The 20,759-nt window shown below is 42.7% G+C and overlaps 1 protein-coding gene across 1 annotated transcript in view; it reads right to left on the bottom strand.

Moving 5' to 3' along the window:
- The window catches only part of HEBP1 (heme binding protein 1), a 41,594-nt gene extending 21,091 nt beyond the window's left edge, over nucleotides 1-20,503 (bottom strand). Inside the window, exon 1 of the mRNA XM_068971655.1 lies at nucleotides 20,349-20,503. Within this exon, the coding sequence (XP_068827756.1) occupies nucleotides 20,349-20,426 (78 nt within the window). The 5' untranslated portion in view covers nucleotides 20,427-20,503. The remainder of the gene's footprint in view (nucleotides 1-20,348) is intronic.
- Nucleotides 20,504-20,759: the final 256 nt, after the last annotated feature.

Here is a 20,759-nt window from a genome sequence, read left to right as displayed (position 1 = left end):
AACCAGAGATCAAATTGCCAACATCCACTGGATCACTGAAAAAGCAGGGGAGTTCCAGAAAAACATCTATTTCTGCTTTATTGACTATGCCAAAGCCTTTGACTGTGTGGATCACAATAAACTGTGGAAAATTCTGAAAGAGACGGGAATACCAGACCACCTGATCTGCCTCTTGAGAAACCTGTATGCAGGTCAGGAAGCAACAGTTAGAATTGGACATAGAACGACAGACTGGTTCCAAATAGGAAAGGAGTACGTCAAGGCTGTATATTGTCACCCTGCTTATTTAACTTATATGCAGAGTACATCATGAGAAACACTGGGCTGGAGAAAGCACAAGCTGGAATCAAGACTGCCGGGAGAAATATCAATAACCTCAGATATGCACATGACACCCCCCTTATAGCAGAAAGTGAAGAACTCAAGAGCCTCTTGATGAAAGTGGAAGAGGAGAGTGAAAAAGTTGGCTTAAAGCTCAACATTCAGAAAACTAAGATGATGGCATCTGGTCCCATCACCTCATGGCAAATAGATGGAGAAACAGTGGAAACAGTGGCTGACTTTATTTTTCTGGGCTCCAAAATCACTGCAGATGGTGACTGCAGCCATGAAATTAAAAGACGCTTACTCCTTGGAAGGAAAGTTATCACCAACGTAGACAGCATATTCAAAAGCAGAGACATTACTTTGTCAACAAAGGTCCGTCTAGTCAAGGCTATGGTTTTCCACTGGTCATGTATGGATGTGAGAGTTGGACTATAAAGAAAGCTGAGCACCAAAGAATTGATGCTTTTGAACTGTGGTGTTGGAGAAGACTCTTGAGAGTCCCTTGGACTGCAAGGAGATCCAACCAGTCCATTCTAAAGGAGATCTTTCCTGGGTGTTCTTTGGAAGCACTGATGTTGAAGCTGAAACTCCAGTACTCTGGCCACCTCATGCGAAGAACTGACTCATCTGAAAAGACCCTGATGCTGGGGAAGATTGAGGGCAGGAGGAGAAGGGGATGACAGAGGATGAGATGACTGGAGCATCACTGACTTGATGGACATGGCTTTGGATGGACTCCGGGAGTTGGTGATGGTCAGGGAGGCCTGGCATGCTGCGGTTCATGGGGTCGCAAAGAGTCAGACATGATTTAGCGACTGAACAACAACAACAACAACAACATACAGCTGCTAAGCATTTGAAACTAGGAACCAGAATTTAAAGCCCCAGACTCTGGTCTAGGGGCTTTCCCGATAGCTCAGTTGGTAAAGAATCTGCCTGCAATGCAGGAGACCCCAGCACAATTCCTGGGTCGGGAAGATCCACTGGAGAAGGGGAAGGCTACCCTCTCCAGTATTCTGGCCTAGAGAATTCCATGGATTGTATAGTCCATGGCGTCACAAAGAGTCAGACACGACTGAGCGACTTTCACTCAGTGGTTTAACACTTGTCACAAGGCTGTATGCTCCATGGGGGATGAAGTGAGTGTTTTTCAGCCTCTCTGTTTAGGTACAGAGGTAGGTATTTCTGACTGACATCTGTAGGCCCGCGTCAAACTCAGATCAAGGGCATCAAAAGTCATTCAGCGCAGTTCCTTCTCTTGCAAGTGGAGAAACCAATGACCAGCTCTCTCCAGTAAGAGCTGGAAGGGTGCTTACAGATCCATCAGTTCATCTGCCTCTTAGGACAAGCAAGCAGTCCACTGTATAGTTGGACAAACAGGTCCGGAGCTCAGCCAGGGCCTGGCTCAGTTGGGACGCATCAGCAGAGGGGTAACCAAAGCTGTGAATGAGGTTGCGTTGCCCAGGGAACGTATACTTGTGCTGCTGTGTGCTCAGTCGTGTCTGACTCTATGCAACCCCAAGGACTGCAGCCTGCCAGGCTCCTCTGTCCATGGGATTCTCCAGGCAGGAACACTGGAGTGGGTTGCCACGTGCTCCTCCAGATCTTCCTGACCCAGAAATTGAACCCTGGCAAGTCTCCTGAGTCTCCTGCATTGCAGGCGGATTCTTCGCCACCTGCACCACCTGGGAATGTATACAGAGCATTCTGTATAAATTGATCGTGTTCATGAATCCCCCACCTAAAAGCTTTCATTCACCAAGCTCTTTCCTAAGATGGCTCAGGCACCACCGAGTGTCTACCTACCTCGCCAGCCACGCTAGAGCACCTCCTCATTGGCCTTCTGCTATTTTTGTCCATGCAGGTCATTCCTGCAGAGCCTCTGTACCCTGGGGGATTCCCTTCCTTTCTCTGCGTGATGAACTCCTACTCATCCAACAGGTCTCAACCTAAAAAGTCACTTCCTCAGAGAGGATCCCGGTTTAAAACAGATGCCCCATGATATTCTGCCTTTTGTTCTTAGAGTTCTCACGGCAAGAATACTGGAATGGTTCACCTTTTACACCTCCAGTGGGCCGTGTTTTGTCAGAACTCTTCATTATGACCTGTCTGTCTTAGGTGGCCCTGTACAGCATGGCTCATAGCTTCACTGAGTTATGCAAGTCCCTTCGCCACGACAAGGCTGTAATCCCTGAAGGGGATTTGACTCACTGAAAAAGACCCTGATGTTGCGAAAGATTGAAGGCAAAAGCAGAAGGCGGCGACAGAAGATGAGATGATTAGATAGCATCACTGACTCAATGGACATGAATTTGACCAAACTCTGGGAGATGGTGAAGGACAGGGAAGCCTGGCGTGCTGCAGTCCGTGGGGTCACAAAGAGTCCAACATGACTTAGCAACTGAGCAACATTGGAATATAATTAGAATGGAAATTGTAATGGAATAATAACATGTTTAATTTCTACTGGCAACCATAAGCCCCATGGGGTCAGGGACTGTCTGAATCGTTTACCACTGTTATTTCTCAGCATCGAGGACCGTGTCTTTAATATGTATAGCAGGGTCTCTATAAGGATATGTGGAAAAGGAGGCTGTGGGGGTGAAACCTGGCTTTACTCTAATGACAAGGAATTCGGCAACCATAGCTGGCTGGAGAATGAGCACTTAGCCTAACTCTATGTGTCTTGGAGGAAGGCTGCATCACACTGTCGAAAGGAGGTTCTCCAACAGGTACCCCCTGTTTTCACAGCATCTATGTCTACAACTTCTCACCTGAACCGCTGGATCACTATGAAAATTCATGTTTGAGAGACGGATATTATCCAACTACTCTGGTTCTCCAGCGAGCTGAATTTAAATAGGTTCTTTCTGCAGAAAATAAAGCATCTAAGTTACCACTGTTAGCACATTTGGTTCTTCAAATTTAACACCTTCAGTGCTTTTCCTTGCTACATTGAACAAAATAATGCCCCTTCCTGGTCCGACATTCAGCTAGCTCATGCTCCCAGTTACTAGATGAGGATTTCAGCCAGTGGCCACAAACACCAGTTTTCAACATTCAGTGGGAACCATAGTCAAGTCCCAGACAGAGATGTTGAAAGAATGCCTTTTGTAATAAGATCTGCAAGACCCTTTGCAAGGCTGGTTTTTCCCCTTGCCACCTTGTCAGGGAATGTTTAACAGGAGGATTCCTACGTGCTGTTTCTCATAAATCCTCTGTTCCCTATCAGTTTCTGTCGTCAGAAACTACTGGAACAGCAAGCTGCTCCCAGGACTGAGGTCATTATGTGAGACAGGCTTGAATCTCCTTCAGTAAACATTCTCTTTACAACAAAACTGCTTAGTCTCGATCCCCTTTCTTGAGATATGGATTGTCTCCTGCCCTTGTGACCATTATTAATCCCTTGTTCCCTTGGTAACAGTTGCTATACGTTTGGTTTTCTGATCTTTATCATTGTCCAAAGAAATTTCTTGAACAACAGCCTATATATACTCACAGAAAGATCATTAAAGCACCTTTGCTCCATCAGAGTCTGGGTCCCCGTCTCTCTTTCTTTCTTCCTCTCTCTCTCTCTCCCCCTCCCTCTGGCTCTCTTTCACTTTCTTATCGTCAACTCTGGACCACCAGGTTCTGGTCCATTAAAGGACCCCAATAAGTGGCTCCCAGAACAGGGACACTGGCATATGTAGCATTTCAGACAGAGTGACTCCAGGCTTATTGAGGTCAGGACCTACTGAGGTCGGTAAGTACTAAGACACGGGTCAAATGGCTAGAAAGCCCCATCGTTTCTCTACTTTACTTCACCATTTGTTTAAAGGTCACAGAATTTTGGTTTTGCACCAATGAATAGAGGCTTGCTTTCAAACAGTGGTTAAAATGTAATCCTTGGTTCCCTGATGGAGGCATTTTGACTTACAAATCTGGCACCAGGTCAAAGAAAATGTTGAACGAGCCACCAGGCAGGGAAAAAATATTCCAGTTGATTTCTGGCCCCTATGGGCTCTCATTAAAGCTGTAATTCTGCCATTTCAAGGTAAATTCAAGCCTTCATGATATTTGAAAACAGACAGAACACTTATTATGAATAAGTGAATATGAATATGAATTAGATGATGAAACTTTACAAAAGGCCCAATTAGAACAACATAAAATATTTTAAAATTTTCCTACTAGCCCTGCCCCGGCTGCTCCAAATGCTCCTCCTCTGCCAGCAGGCACGAATCCAGAAGTCTTCCTTTGTTAGACCCTAAGGATTCTAATAATGACTCTCCTAAGATGTTTTCTGACAACAAAACTGGCAAAACTGGCAATGCTCGAGCTGGCAGTCCCCAAAACCAAATTATTTTTGAAATGTTAACTGGCACCAGACAATTTGATACCATAGAAGCTCAAACACAATGGCCTCCCTTATTGCATGAACAATGAAAAACAGTAGCCCTTGAAGCTTGGGATCGAATTACTCCTCAAGAAGAGCCTACAGGTAGCTACACTAAAATATTACAAGGACTTAATGAAAGTTATGCTCATTTTTTAGCTAGATTAGAAACTGCTATTTTCCGTATTGTAATTGGAGAAGAAACCAAAAAACAGCTAGAGAAATTACTTGCTTATGAAAATACAAATCAGAAATGTCAAAAAGCTATCTTTCCAGTTCATGAGACTGGGACTACTACTGATTATTTGAAGGCTTATTGCAATCTAAGATCAGAAACTCAAATGATGCAAACGCTAGCTGAGACAATGGCTGCTACCTTTAGAAAGGAAAATGAAAGATGCTTTACGTGTGGAGATAAATACCATTTAAAAAGGGACTGCCCTAAGAAGGCTAATAAAAAACCTACAAAAATTTGCCCTTGCTGCCATAGCGGAATGCACTGGGCCAAAGACTGTAAATCTAAATTTGATATTGAAAGAAAACCTATTCCAGGAAACTTCAAGCAGGGGATGCCCCACCCCCGGGTCCCCTTCAACAAAAACCAGGGGCAAACTGTATCTTTTCCCTGCTGTCAATATACCAGCCTTAAATGATTTTTTCCTTTACCCTCGAGCAGTCCCTTCTAAAATACCTACTGGACTTTTTGGACCCCTGCCCCCACAAACCTTCGGTCTTTTACTTGGCCAGTCTAGTTTGACTTCTAAAGGAATTACTATTCACCCTGGAATAATCGATTCAGATTATAAAGGAGAGATTCAAATTCAGATGTCATCGCAGATTCTATGACAATTCAAAAAGGGGGACAAAATTGCTCAATTATTTCTTTTACCTTACATTTCTATTAACTTCTCTAATAATGTACGGACAGGCAGATTTGGCAATACAGATAAAAAAATCCTTATGGACATCACTGGTATCTGAATCAGTTCAGTTCACTTCAGTTCAGTTCAGTCGCTCAGTCATGTCTGACTCTTTGCAACCCCATGAATTGCAGCACACCAGGCCTCCCTGTCTATCACCAACTCCCGGAGTTCACTCAAACTCACATCCATCAAGTCAGTGATGCCATCCAGCCATCTCATCATCTGTTGTCCCTTTCTCCTCCTGCCCCCAATCCCTCCCAGCATCAGAGTCTTTTTCCAATGAGTCAACTCTTTGCATGAGGTGGTCAAAGTATTGGATTTTCAGCTTTAGCATCAGTTCTTCCAAAGAACACCCAGGAAAGATCTCCTTTGGGAGGGACTGGCTGGATCTCCTTGCAGTCCATGGGACTCTCAAGAGTCTCTCCAACACCACAGTTCAAAAGCATCAATTCTTTGGTGATCAGCTTTCTTCACAGTCCAACTCTCACATCCATACATGACCACAGGAAAAACCATAGCCTTGACTAGACGGACCTTAGTCGGCAAAGTAATGTCTCTGCTTTTGAATATGCTATCTAGGTTGGTCATAACTTTCCTTCCAAGGAGTAAGCGTCTTTTAATTTCATGGCTGCAGTCACCATCTGCAGTGATTTTGGAGCCCCCCAAAATAAAGTCTGACACTGTTTCCACTGTTTCTCCATCTATTGCCCATGAAGTGATGGGACCAGATACTATGATCTTTGTTTTCTGAATGTTGAGCTTTAAGCCAACTTTTTCACTCTCCTCTTTCACTTTCATCAACAGGCTTTTTAGTTCCTCTTCACTTTCTGCCATAAGGGTGGTGTCATCTGCATATCTGAGGTTATTGATATTTCTCCCGGCAATCTTGATTCCAGCTTGTGTTTCTTCCAGTCCAGCATTTCTCATGATGTACTCTGCATAGAAGTTAAATAAGCAGGGTGACAATATACAGCCTTGACGTACTCCTTTTCCTATTGGGAACCAGTCTGTTGTTCCATGTCCAGTTCTAACTGTTGCTTCCTGACCTGCATACAGGTTTCTCAAGAGGCGGGTCAGTTGGTCTGGTATTCCCATCTCTTTCAGAATTTTCCTCAGTTTATTGTGATCCACACAGTCAAAGGCTTTGGCATAGTCAATAAAGCAGAAATCGATGTTTTCTGGAACTCTCTTGCTTTTTCCATGATCCAGCGGATGTTGGCATTTGATCTCTGGTTCCTCTGCCTTTTCTAAAACCAGCTTGAACATCTAGAAGTTCATGGTTCACGTATTGCTGAAGCCTGGCTTGGAGAATTTTGAGCATTACTTTACTAGCATGTGAGATGAGTGCAATTGTGTGGTAGTCTGAGCATTCTTTGGCATTGTCTTTCTTTGGGATTGGAATGAAAACTGACCTTTTCCAGTCCTGTGGCCACTGCTGAGTTTTCCAAATTTGCTGGCATATTGAGTGCACCACTTTCACAGCATCATCTTTCAGGATTTGAAATAGCTCAACTGGAATTCCATCACCTCCCCTAGTTTTGTTCATAGTGATGCTTTCTAAGGCTCACTTGACTTCACATTCCAGGATGTCTGGCTCTAGGTGAGTGATCACACCATTGTGATTATCTGGGTCATGAAGATCTTTTTTGTACAGTTCTTCTGTGTATTCTTGCCATCCGTTCTTAATATTCTCTGCTTCTGTTAGGTCCATACCATTTCTGTCCTTTATGGAGCCCATCTTTGTGTGAAATGTTCCCTTGGTATCTCTAATCTTTCCCATTTGATTGTTTTCCTCTATTTCTTTGCATTGATGGCTGTGGAAGGCTTTCTTATCTCTCCTTGCTATTCTTTGGAACTCTGCATTCAGATGCTTATATCTTTCCTTTTCTCCTTGGCTTTTCACTTCTCTTCTTTTCACAGCTATTTGTAAGGCCTCCCCAGACAGCCATTTTGCTTTTTTGCATTTCTTTTCCATGGGGATGGTCTTGATCCCTGTCTCCTGTACAATGTCACAAACCTCCGTCCATAGTTCATCAGGCACTCTATCTATCAGATCTAGTCCCTTAAATCTATTTCTCACTTCCACTGTATAATCATAGGGATTTGATTTAGGTCATACCTGAATGGTCTAGTGGTTTTCCCTACTTTCTTCAATTTAAGTCTGAATTTGGCAATAAGGTGTTCATGATCTGAGCACAGTCAGCTCCCGGTCTTGTTTTTGCTGACTGTATAGAGCTTCTCCATCTTTGTCTGCAAAGAATATAATCAGTCTGATTTTGGTGTTGACCATCTGGTGATGTCCATGTGTAGATTCTTCTCTTGTGTTGTTGGAAGAGGGTGTTTGCTATGACCAGTGTGTTCTCTTGGCAAAACTCTATTAACCTTTGCCCTGCTTCATTCTGTATTCCAAGGCCAAATTTGCCTGTTACCCCAGGTGTTTCTTGACTTCCTAGGTTTGCATTCCAGTCCCCTATAATGAAAAGAACATCTTTTTTGGGTGTTAGTTCTAAAAGGTCTTGTAGGTCTTCACTGAACTGTTCAACTTCAGCTTCTTCAGCGTTCCTGGTTATAGACACACAATTAGAATTAAAACATACTGGGAATCTTGCTCTCCTTGGAATTCTCCTATTTTTGTCATAAAAAAGAAATCTAACAAATGGCATCTCTTAACAGACCTTAGAAAACTTAATGCATTTATGAAACCTATGGGTGCATTACAACCAGGGATCCCACCACCTTCTACTGTTCCTCAAAATTGGCACATTATTATTACTGATTTACAAGACTGCTTTTTAATATACCTTTATACCCTTTAGACCGGGAGAGATTCACTTTCTCTCTTCCTTATCCTAATCATATTGGGCCTCATAAAAGATTTCAATAGACTGTGTTACCTCAGGTATGCTTAACAGTCCTACTATTTGCCAGAATTTTGTAGCCAAGACTTAACATCCAGTGTGACAGCAATTCCCTCATGCAATGTATCATTAATAATATACTGTAACTGCAAACAGGAGAAATGGTATTTTTGACACTGAGTGGCCATGATATTCTTTAGACTCCAGGGAAAACTGATTAAAATAAGATCTTTTTTGAAATTGCAAAACTGGTTCTTCTTACACATGCAGTTAGGAAAAGGTTAACTTGTTAAAATACTTTTTTGGAACTCCAATTCTGCCTGGGAAACAAAAACAGGCCTAAGAAAAAACCTAAAGTTAACTCTTATCATGTCCTTGGGATACAGAGCCCACTCTATCTAGGACTCCAGCCATAAACAAATTGGTGGAACTCAAAAAAAAAAGGATATTTTAAATTTCAAGCAGAAAACTATGCCTGTCTATCTAAAATTATCTATGTCTCACTATATGTCTTTGTTTTTGGATAATATGAAATTAATGAGCTCTATTTAAATTCAAGTTCACATGAACTGAAAAATATTCAGTATTAAATATAATGTTTATTTAAATATAAATATAATTTAAGTATAATTGTTTGCTAATCTAATTAAGACATGTCTTAAGTCATCAACATTATGTAATACTTTTATTATGCCTAGGTTCAAGGTAAACTAAATTTGTCAACAAAAAGGTAACTCTTTATATATATGTAAATATATAAATAAGATAAAACTTTTAGATAAACTCTATTAAAAATAATTATATTTTAGAAATGATAAACTAAATGATAAAAGTTTATTAAATAGCTAGGTCATTTCCAAATAAAGTAAGATTTTAAAACATTAATTACTGAACACTAACTTCCTCTTATAAAAAGTTTTTCTTACAGAAAAACTAGAGATTTTAAACTATTAATAAATATAAATATATTTATATAAAAATAAATATATATAATGTATAATATAATAAATATATTCACCAATCTATAAAATGCTAACATACAAGACACTTCATAGTTGCTAAAGAAAAGTAAGATATATGCTTTTAATAAAGAGATATAAGAAATGGCAAATAAAATGATGAATACAAAAGTATAAAAAAGGTTTATGACAAATGAAAGAAAATTGTATGGCAAATGGATGTAACTCATTTCCCTGAACTTTCTTCCTCTTCCTTCTTACATGGTCTCAATTGATACAAATTCTTCTTTTATAGGGGCCACACCTCTCCGAGGTGAAACTACACGACATGTTATAACCCACCTGATAGCTTACTTTACAATAATGAGAACACCTAATTCTATAAAAACAGACAATGGCCCTGCCTATATTTATAAACAATTCAAACAATTTTTACATTCATTCTCTATTAAACAGATTATAAACATTCCTTATAATCCACAAACACAAGACATAATTAAACAAACACATTACACACTAAAACTATAAATAAAAAATTAAATAAAGGGAATACACAGGAATACTTTTATTTTCCTTATCCAGAGGAGACTTTACTAGATTCCAACACAATATATTCTTTAAGCCTATAACTATTGTTAATAATATAGCTTTATTTCTATTTCCAGTCTGTAAGATTCTTAAAATAACATCAACTTCAGTGTCTGTTTCACAATACAAAACAAAAACAACATGAAAAATACACCATTTGCCAAATAAGTTATTTGTTCCTAAGAGTATGAAAGTGCAAAATATTCACCTTCTTTTCATGTCTGTCTTGAAAGTATAATCATCTTCCTTGACACACTGAACAGAGAGATTCAGCAGCTGCCAGGCTGCCTTTCTTTTCCGGGGATATGGTCAGGTATTTGGATGTGAGCAGCGTTTCATTTGTCAAGCTGTTCTGCATCAGCTTTTCAGTAATTTCACTTAGGAAAAATGTTTGAGTGTTTGCTCCTAATTCTTTACCCCAAATAACACAAACCACTCAAAACACAGTCAGATCCCATTTCTTTTTATATCAGGAAAAGTGTATATACTGAATGAGGAGAAAATCGACTCATTACTTCAAAACCACAGCCAAATACCAGTCCTCAAACAGATCTCTAGATGATTTTTTTTTGGGGAATGAAATATTTCCTAGGAATGTTTTCATCATTATTGCTTTCCTTTCTTTCTATAACTGTTGTTAATATAGCTTTATTTGTTTTAAATTTTTTAAATGTACCACAAGGAGGTATTTTGACAAAAGCAGAAAAATATTTCGAGACATTGAAGGACACCTCCCTTCCTTTGCCCATTTGGTATCAAGACGGGTTAACTAATCAATGGAAATCTAAGAAACTAATCTTACAGGGAAAAGGGTATGCTTCTATTTCTCCAGATGGATCCAACAAACTCACATGGCTTCCTCTTCAGAAGATTCAACTAAGGGGGCCCCCAGCATTCAAACTAGAGGCGAAACAACAAAAACCCCAAGAGGAAGACATTCCAATACAAGCCATGGCGGCTTTAAAAGAATGGCATTGATACAGGTATAATATCATATAAGAAACGAATCACCAGTCTAGGTTTGATGCAGGAAAGGAAATGGCAACCCACTCCAGTATTCTTGCCTGGAGAATCCCATGGAGGGAGGAGTCTGGTAAGCTACAGTCCACGGGGTTGCAAAGAGACATGACCGAGCTACTTCACTTTCACTTTCAGGATGCCTGGGGCTGGTGCACTGGGATGACCCAGAGAGATGGTATGGGGAGGGGGGTGGGAGGGGCGTTCAGGATTGGGAACACATATACACCCGTGGCGGATTCATCTTGATGTGTGGCAAAACCAATACAGTATTGTAAAGTGAAATTTAAAAAAAAGGAAAAAAATAAAAAAATTAAAGTTTCCAAAAAATGCCACACTCGACGTCATCGACCTCATGATCTCCCTACTTGGGGACAGACTAAAACCCCTTCCTAATCAAGCTGAAAATCTGATTTCTCAACAGGGAATGCCTCAGAATCCTGAAAATATTTTTGTCACTATGCTTGCTTTTGCTTCCCCCGCTCAGGCTGACTTGATTGATCACACTTATTGGGCTTATATATCTAACACCCCCCTTTTATTATAGGTTATAGAATGGACAGACATAAGACCAATCGTATCCACTAATGACTCAACACATATGCCCCCTCCTTGGAGCTTGGAGGAGCCCTCTCATCCTGAGGAAGAAGGAAGACTAATTAACATTTCTCTAGGCTATGAAATCCTTCCTTTATGCATGGGCCCAATAAAATTACGTATTAATGTTAATCGACAAACATGGGCTTTCATCCTGCCTCCAAAAAAGGAACTTCCACACGTTGCTTGGACTGTTTACTGCCCTATCCTTTTATAAAAACCATGTCAATACTACCAAAACTCTAGGAAAAGGACAAAAGTTAAAATGTAAGGGGTTTACTTATAAAGACTTTAAATATACTCCTGTTTATTGAGATAAATGTCAAGCTAAATCAGAGAAATTAATGTTTATGGCCAATTACACCATTGTTCATTGGGGACCCCATGGTATGTGAGTATCTAAAAATTCAGACTGAAATTGAAGAAAGCAGGGAAAACCGCTAGACCATTCAGGTATGACCTAAATCAAATCCCTTATGATTATACAGTGGAAGTGAGAAATAGATTCAAGGGCCTAGATCTGATAGAGTGCCTGATGAACTATGGACGGAGGTTCATGACATTGTACAGGAGACAGGGATCAAGACCATCCCCATGGAAAAGAAATGCAAAAAGGCTGTCTGGGGAAGCCTTACAAATAGCTATGAAAAGAACAGAAGCGAAAAGCCAAGGAGAAAAGGAAAGATATAAGCATCTGAATGCAGAGTTCCAAAAAATAGCAAGAAGAGATGAGAAAGCCTTCTTCAGCGATCAATGCAAAGAATAGAGGAAAACAACAGAATGGGAAAGACTAGAGATCTCTTCAAGAAAATTAGAGATATCAAGGGAACATTTCATGCAAAGATGGGCTCGATAAAAGACAGAAATGGTATGGACCTAACAGAAGCAGAGAATATTAAGAACAGATGGCAAGAATACACAGAAGAACTGTACAAAAAGGATGTTCATGACCTGGATAATCACGATGGTGTGATCACTCATCTAGAGCCAGACATCCTGGAATGTGAAGTCAAGTGGGCCTTAGGAAGCATCACTACGAACAAAACTAGGGGAGGAGATGGAATTCCAGTTAAGCTGTTTCAAATCCTGAAAGATGATGCTGTGAAAGTGGTGCACTCAATATGCCAGCAAATTTGGAAAACTCAGCAGTGGCCACAGGACTGGAAAAGGTCAGTTTTCATTCCAATCCCAAAGAAAGGCAATGCCAAAGAATGCTCAAACTACTGCACAATTGCACTCATCTCACATGCTAGTAAAGTGATGCTCAAAATTCTCCAAGCCAGGCTTCAGCAATACGTGAACCATGAACTTCCAGATGGTCAGGCTGGTTTTAGAAAAGGCAGAGGAACCAGAGATCAAATGCCAACATCCGCTGGATCATGGAAAAAGCAAGAGAGTTCCAGAAAAACATCTATTTCTGCTTTATTGACTATGCCAAAGCCTTTGACTGTGTGGATCACAATAAACTGTGGAAAATTCTGAAAGAGATGGGAATACCAGACCACCTGACCCACCTCTTGAGAAATCTGAATGCAGGTCAGGAAGCAACAGTTAGAACTGGACATGGAACAACAGACTGGTTCCCAATAGGAAAAGGAGTACGTCAAGGCTGTATATTGTCACCCTGCTTATTTAACTTCTATGCAGAGTACATCATGAGAAATGCTGGACTGGAAGAAACACAAGCTGGAATCAAGATTGCCGGGAGAAATATCAATAACCTCAGATATGCAGATGACACCACCCTTATGGCAGAAAGTGAAGAGGAACTAAAAAGCCTCTTGATGAATGTAAAAGAGGAGAGTGAAAAAGTTGGCTTAAAGCTCAACATTCAGAAAACAAAGATCATGGCATCCGGTCCCATCACTTCATGGGAAATAGATGGGGAAACAGTGGAAACAGTGTCAGACTTTATTTTTTGGGGCTCCAAAATCACTGCAGATGGTGACTGCAGCCATGAAATTAAAAGACGCTTACTCCTTGGAAGAAAAGTTATGACCAACCTAGATAGCATATTCAAAAGCAGAGACATTACTTTGCCAACTAAGGTCCGTCTAGTCAAGGCTATGGTTTTCCAGTAGTCATGTATGGATGTGAGAGTTGGACTGTGAAGAAGGCTGAGCGCTGAAGAATTGATGCTTTTGAACTGTGGTGTTGGAGAAGACTCTTGAGAGCCCCTTGGACTGCAAGGAGATCCAACTAGTCCATTCTGAAGGAGATCAGCCCTGGTATATCTTTGGAAGGAATGATGCTAAAGCTGAAACTCCAGTACTTTGGCCACCTCATGTGAAGCGTTGACTCATTGGAAAAGACTCTGATGCTGGGAGGGATTGGGGGCAGGAGGAGAAGGGGGCGACAGAGAATGAGATGGCTGGATGGCATCACTGACTCGATGGACGCGAGTCTGGGTGAACTTCGGGCGTTGGTGATGGACAAGGAGGCCTGGCGTGCTGCGATTTACGGGGTCACAAAGACTCGGACACGACTGAGTGACTGAACTGAACTGAACTGCTCAGATGATATTAACAGCACTATGTGCGACTACGCTACTCAAGTAGCATAGAAGATTACTAACAGTTCAATGAAACGCTTCCATGAAAAGGACTCCTTGGCTGGCTTGATGGCGAAATGACACCTTTTCGCCCTCAATTTGTCCTCGATAAACAGATTGGGCCTAAACAATGGGACATCTGGAAACTTGCTGAGAGCACCGAAGGACTTAGGACTTAGACTGGACATTTCACAGGGACCAATCATAGTCATAGTAATTATTTCTTTTGCTATAATCAATCATATTTCATACAAGCCTGTGTTCCGCTCCCTTTTGTTGCAGCTATACAAAATTAACAATTCAATAAGACTTTACATTCTGTAACTTGTATAAATTGCAAATTATTTACTTGTCTTAATTCCTCTGCTCCCTTAAGAAATGAATCCCTTTTGATTCTTTAATCTCGACATAATCTGTGGTTACCAATAAATCTCCAGCGGCCCTGGGAAGCCTGGGAAGATCCCATGGCTCGACTTGCTTCCTGGTTATTTACTAAATTGCTCTGGCGATCTAAGCAATTCATTGGATGGCTGCATTTTGGCATTTTGGGATTAACAGTTATTTGCACCACTTCTGCCGTCACTGGTGTTACTTTACAAACTTCAATTCAAACACATAATTTTATCCAAAATTGGACTAAAGATGCTCATATAAGTGGCCCTCATATGTGGGCCACTGAGGCTCAGATCGGAGAAGACGATGGCACCCCACTCCAGTACTCTTGCCTGGCAAATCCCATGGACGCAGGAGCCTGGTAGGCTGCAGTCGGTGGGGTCGCAAAGAGTTGGACACGACTGAGCGACCTCACTTCCACTTTTTACTTGCATGCATTGGGGAAGGAAATGGCAACCCACTCCAGTGTTCTTGCCTGGAGAATCCCAGGGACGGGGGAGCCTGGTGGGCTGCCGTCTATGGGGTCATACAGAGTCGGACACGACTGCAGTGACTTAGCAGTAGGCTCAGATAGATGAGGACATTCAAGATGAAATACAGGAACTAAAAACAGCCATCAAATGGGTTAGAGATCAATTAATAGATGTACAAAAACAGGTGATGCTAAAATGTGATTGGAATTCTACTCAATTTTGTGTTACTCCTGTTCAATTCAATAATAGGGCCTACAACTGGGAACAAATCAAATTTCATTTACAAAACATACATGATAATGCCTCTCTGAATGTACAATTATTAAAAAAAGAAATCTTTGAAACCTTTTCTAAAAATCTGCCCTCTTTCACTAATTTGAAAACTTTAGCTGAACTAGCTGATCAATTATCTGGGCTAGACCCACACGGATGGTTTCAAAGCATTACTCACAACATCGGGTCTAGAACTATAATTTTGGTGATTGTCTTAACAATTATATTTGTCGTCTACCATTGCCTTCATGCAAAAATTGTTAAAGCTAAACAAACTCTAATGGTCAGAACCCTTTTTAGAAATATTATAAATAAATAAGGGGGAATTGTCAGGGAATGTTTAAGAGGAGGATTCCTATGTGCTGTTTCTCATAAATCCTCTGTTCCCTATCAGTTTCCATCGTCAGAAACTAGTGGAACAGAAAGCTGCTCCCAGGACTGAGGTCATTACGTGAGACAGGCTTGAATCTCCTTCCGTAAACATTCTCTTTACAACAAAACTGCTTAGTCCGGATCCCCTTTCTTGAGATATGGATTGTCTCCTGCCCTTGTGACCATTATTAATCCCTTATTCCCTTGGTAACGGTTGCTATACGTTTGGTTTTCTGATCTTTATCATTGTCCAAAGAAATTTCTTGAACAACAGCCTATATACACTCACAGAAAGATCATTAAAGCATCTTTGCTCCATCAGAGTTTGGGTCCCCGTGTCTTTCTTTCTCCCTCTCTCTTTCTCTCTCTCCCTCCCTCTGGCTCTCTCTCTTTCACTTTCTTATCGTCAACTCTGGACCACCAGGTTCCGGTCCATTAAGGGACCCCAACACCACCTGATGTGGTGGGTACACACACTGATTTTGGAAGACAGCTTTCTCATTATAAGAGAATAACAATAATGATGATCAAGCTGAGTACTTTCTATGTGTCCTGTATTATTTTAAACATTTTATGTGGATCCATTCATTCAACCCTCCAACAACCCAGTGAAGCGTTCTCATCTTCATTTTCAGATGAAGCTGGAGCACACGAGGTTAAGCAACATGCCCAAGATACAGTGGCAAGAAGGGGAGCCAGGATTGCAAGCCAGGCAGTGCAGTTAGTGATATCAGTCCTGCACCGAGCACCCACAAGTCCCACCCAAACCCACACAGAGAGCTCTATGTCCTTCTCCCCCTCCAGGCAAGGCAGAAGGCACCTGATAAGGTCTGCAGCAGCCTGGGCCCCCAGCAGGTACCTGGAATCAACCCTGAATATCTGGTTGAACCTAACCTTAAGCTACATGGGGCATACCGTGTGCTCCATCCATTGACCCAGGACAGTGGACAACAGTTTCTGACTTAAGACTCTTTCTAAGGAGAGATCATTTCAGAAAAAAGATTCTCTTCACAATGATAACACCCTGAAAGTGTATATATTTTTTAAAAGGGTTGTAAGAGTCTTTGAATGTTTAATTGTCACACAAGGCACTGTCTCATCTTACAGTTGAGGAATTTCAGGGTTCAGAGAGTTTGAGAGGTTAAGCAAAGTGAAGTGAAAGTCGCTTAGCTATGTCCAGCTCTTTGCAACCCCATTGACTATATAGTCCATGGAATTCTCCAGGCCAGAACACTGGAGTGGGTAGCCTTTCCCTTCTCCAGGGGATCTTCCCAACCCAGGGATCAAACACAGGTCTCCTGCATCGCAGATGGACTCTTTACCAGCTGAGCCTGAGAGGTTAAGTAACTTACCCCAAATTACCTGTAAGAAAAGGAAAGTTAACAATCAAGTGCTAGGTATTCTGTTGCACAATTTATAATTGGGTTTCATTTAAATTTCAATACAATCTTATAAGATGTGAAGTATTTTTCCCCCCTCATCAGCATCAGAGAGGTTAAGCTACCCAGGACCATGAAGCTAGTGAGAGTGGAGTTGAGCTGAAGTCTGAAATAACAATATCACTACACTTGTAAGGTGTTTTAGTTTATAAATCATTTTCATGTTTTTCAAACAAATATAAAATTTCTGTCAACTCTGGGAGTGGATGGAGGAGATATTTTCATACCCCTTCTAAGCTGCACGAACTGAGGTTCATTCGGGTTAAATGATTTGCTTCGGCTTGTTAATAACACCCTGTATGGTCCCATATTCTTTTTTTTTTTAATTTAAACTTTTTATTTTCTATTGGGGTATAGCAGATTAACAACACTGTGATAGTTTCAGGTGAACGGGAAGGGACTCAGCCAACAATATACATGTATCCATTCTCCCCCAAACTCCCCTCCAGGCTGCCACATAACATTGAGCAGAGTTCCCTGTGCTATACAGTAGGCCCTTGTTGGTTATCTATTTTAAATATGGCAGTCTGTACAGATCCATCAGGGACTAACTATTCCTCCTCCTCATCCTTCTCACAGGCAACCATGTTTGTTCTCTAAGTCTGTGAGTCTCTTTCTGTTTTGTAAGTTCATTTGTATCGTTTTAGATTCCACATATAAGGGATGTCATAGAATATTTCTCCTTCTCTGTCTGACTTACTTCACTCAATGTGGTAATCTCTAGGTCCACCCATGTTGCTGTAAACTGGCCCCATATTCTTACCAAATGTTGAGGAAAGATGCTTATCAGGGAGGTGCACTTATGCCTGGAGACCACAAATCCGTGGTAGGTGACTCTGTAGTGATAAGCGGCTAGTAAGGGAAAAGAGTTTTGAACAGAGGCACCTTGACTCAAGGAATTGATTTCACAGATACTAAAAAAGCTGAAAGGGGCTTCCCAGGTGGCGCTAGTGGTGAAGAAAACCAGCCTGCCAATGCAGGACATGTAAGATGCAGGTTCGAGCCCTGGATAGGGAAGATCCTCTGGAGGAAGGCATGGCAACCCACTCCAGTATTCTTGTCTGGAGAATCCCATGGAAAGAAGAGGCTGGTGGGCTACAGTCCACGGGGTTGCAGGGTCAGACACGACTGAACAACTTAGCAAAAGAGCTGAGAAGCCCACCAGGGAAGAGTGAAGCAATCCAGAGGTTTGCAAGAGCCCTACAGGGCTATGGAGGGAGGGTGATCTGCTACCTGAGCTCAGATACCTGGGTCATGTGGTGAAACCTAGAACCATGGTAACCTGGCCAGCAAGAGTTGGAGCCCCAGAGAAGCTCCTGGTTCCAGAGACCTCATAGGGTGGAGAAGGAGATGAGAAATACCCTGGTCTCTCCCTTCTTCCCATCCTCCTGTCTCCATCTAGTGCTTTCTCCTAGGAGACCAGACCCTCAACCTGCATTGCAAATAATCCTGTACCCCAAAGACAAAGTAAGCCCAATTCTATTACAGAAAGGAAAGATCTCTGCAAGGTTTAAGTAACAGGTGGATTCTTCAGTGTCAAGGCCAACAAGGACCCTGGAGGTCACTGGGCTGAGTCCACAGATGGGTGTGCACACGGGCGACATCCCATCACAGACACTTCCTCCTGCCCACCTGATCTGCAATGTTTACAAACATTTTAACAGTTAAAACTGACACAGTTGCCCTACTCCAACTACAGCCTCAGCCTAACACTCTCTAGCCCTTACTCCCCTTTCCTGCTTTTTTCTGTTTTTTAAATCACAGTACTGATCACCACCCAATACATGAAATATTTGACATTTAATTGTTCATTAGTCACTAAAACGGAAGCCCCATGAGGACAGGGATTTTTTTCCAGTTTTGTTCACTATTTTACCCCACTGCCTATAAGAGTACCTGACCCTCACTTGGCACTTAACAGTTATTTGTTGAATGAATGAATTGTGTATCTAGAAATTTCACACAAAAGTCTGTGTTGCTGGTTTTCCTTAAAAACCTGGCAACCCTGGGTCACATCGATGCATGACGTGTGTGCCCAGTCACTTAGTTGTGTCCGACTCTCCAGCCCCATGGACTGTAGCCCACGAGGCTCTTCTGTCCATGGGATTCTCTCCAGGCAAGAATACTAGAGTGGGATGCCATTTCCTCCTCCAGGGAACCTTCCTGACCCAGGGATCGAACCCACGTCTCCTGCATCACCTGCCCTGGCAGGTGGATTCTTTACCACTGCATGACAACTGCTTGGAATCACTCTTTGCAGATGAGCACTTGAGTTCTCACTCCAGTTAGCCTCAGCTTGCCTCAGTCTGTCACCCATTTTCATCACGTGCCTGGCTGCCTGTAGGCATCTGAAAAGGTCACCTTTGATAGATCTAAACTGCTCATTCTACATATGAGCAAGGAGACAGATAAAGACAAAGGCACAGGCCTCTGGCTATTAGCTGCTTTAACAGTCCAGACTCTAGTTGAGGGTTTTGTGTGATGATTGTTGTAATGGGTACCTGGCCTTGGCCGCCTAGACAACACAGTTTTTTAACAAAAAAAGCACTGAGTGGGGAGCTGAGTATCCAGCCAGGAGGAGCACAAAGTACCTGTCTGCAAGGAGCTTATCACCCAGTGGCAGATTCCTGGTTTTCAGGGAGCAGTCCAATCTGCCTGGGTGAGCACTGATGTCAATTTGGGGGAAAACTGCGATGATGTCTCATTCATCCTGTATTCTAGGCGCCCAGTTCTGGGAGTTCCATTGACCAACAAGACATTTCACAGCTCTGAGCCTTTGCACAGGCTCTTCTCGGTTCTGAGCATTCCTGCATATTCCCGAGGCCCAGCTGAAGGCACTTCCTCTGCGAAGGCCTCACCATCACCCACTGGCAGAACTGGACTGCTCCTTGCCAGGTGCTCCTGGCCTTCCAGAGTTACCTCCACGCGGCGCGGATCTTGTTCTTTTAAACTCCGCTCTCCACCGAGGACGGTTTGGCAGCTTCTTAAGGATAAGCACTTTTTCAGTCCTTCCTGCAACCGAAGACCTCGCAGTACACGAATATTCAGAATGTTTGTAATGTATAAATGGACCAGTGCAATCAACAGGCGCAGCCCATCTCGTTAAGCTGGGATTCTCCCCTCAAACCCATCCTGTCTCTCTGTCCCCCCTCCTCCCAGCAGAGCCCCCTTTCCGGTCCTCAACAGCCCTGTGGGCCTACCTTGCCCCCTTTGCTCAGGACCTGCCAAGGCCAAGTCTCCACGCTCCCGAACAGCGAGTTCTTGATCATGCCCAACATGGTGTCGCCGCGGTGCGCAGGACGCGCGGGGAAACGCGGGGTAGGGGAAAAAGGTTGGCGCAGTAGGCGCGAGCAGAGCTCCGGGTCTAGCGAGGGAGGGTGGGGCGCGGAGGATGGGCGTGGCCCTTATAGGCGTCGCGCACTGGGCTCCGCCCCTCAGAACGCAATCGGGGTGGCGGGAGGGCGGGGCGCGACTAGTGGGAGTGGCCAAGATGGGCGGGCTTCTTAGCCTCCGCCCCTCGGAACGCGCTTGGAGAAGCGTAGCAAGGACTGCGGGCTCCGCCTCAGCCCGGCTGCCCGCCAGTATCCCGGCTGCCCGCCAGTATCCCGCGG

The sequence above is a fragment of the Capricornis sumatraensis genome, chromosome 4 (genome assembly GCF_032405125.1).
Source record: "Capricornis sumatraensis isolate serow.1 chromosome 4, serow.2, whole genome shotgun sequence".
NCBI lineage: Eukaryota > Metazoa > Chordata > Mammalia > Artiodactyla > Bovidae > Capricornis > Capricornis sumatraensis.
Note: the sequence above shows the minus strand (reverse complement) of the source record. Positions and strands in the feature narration are given on the sequence as shown.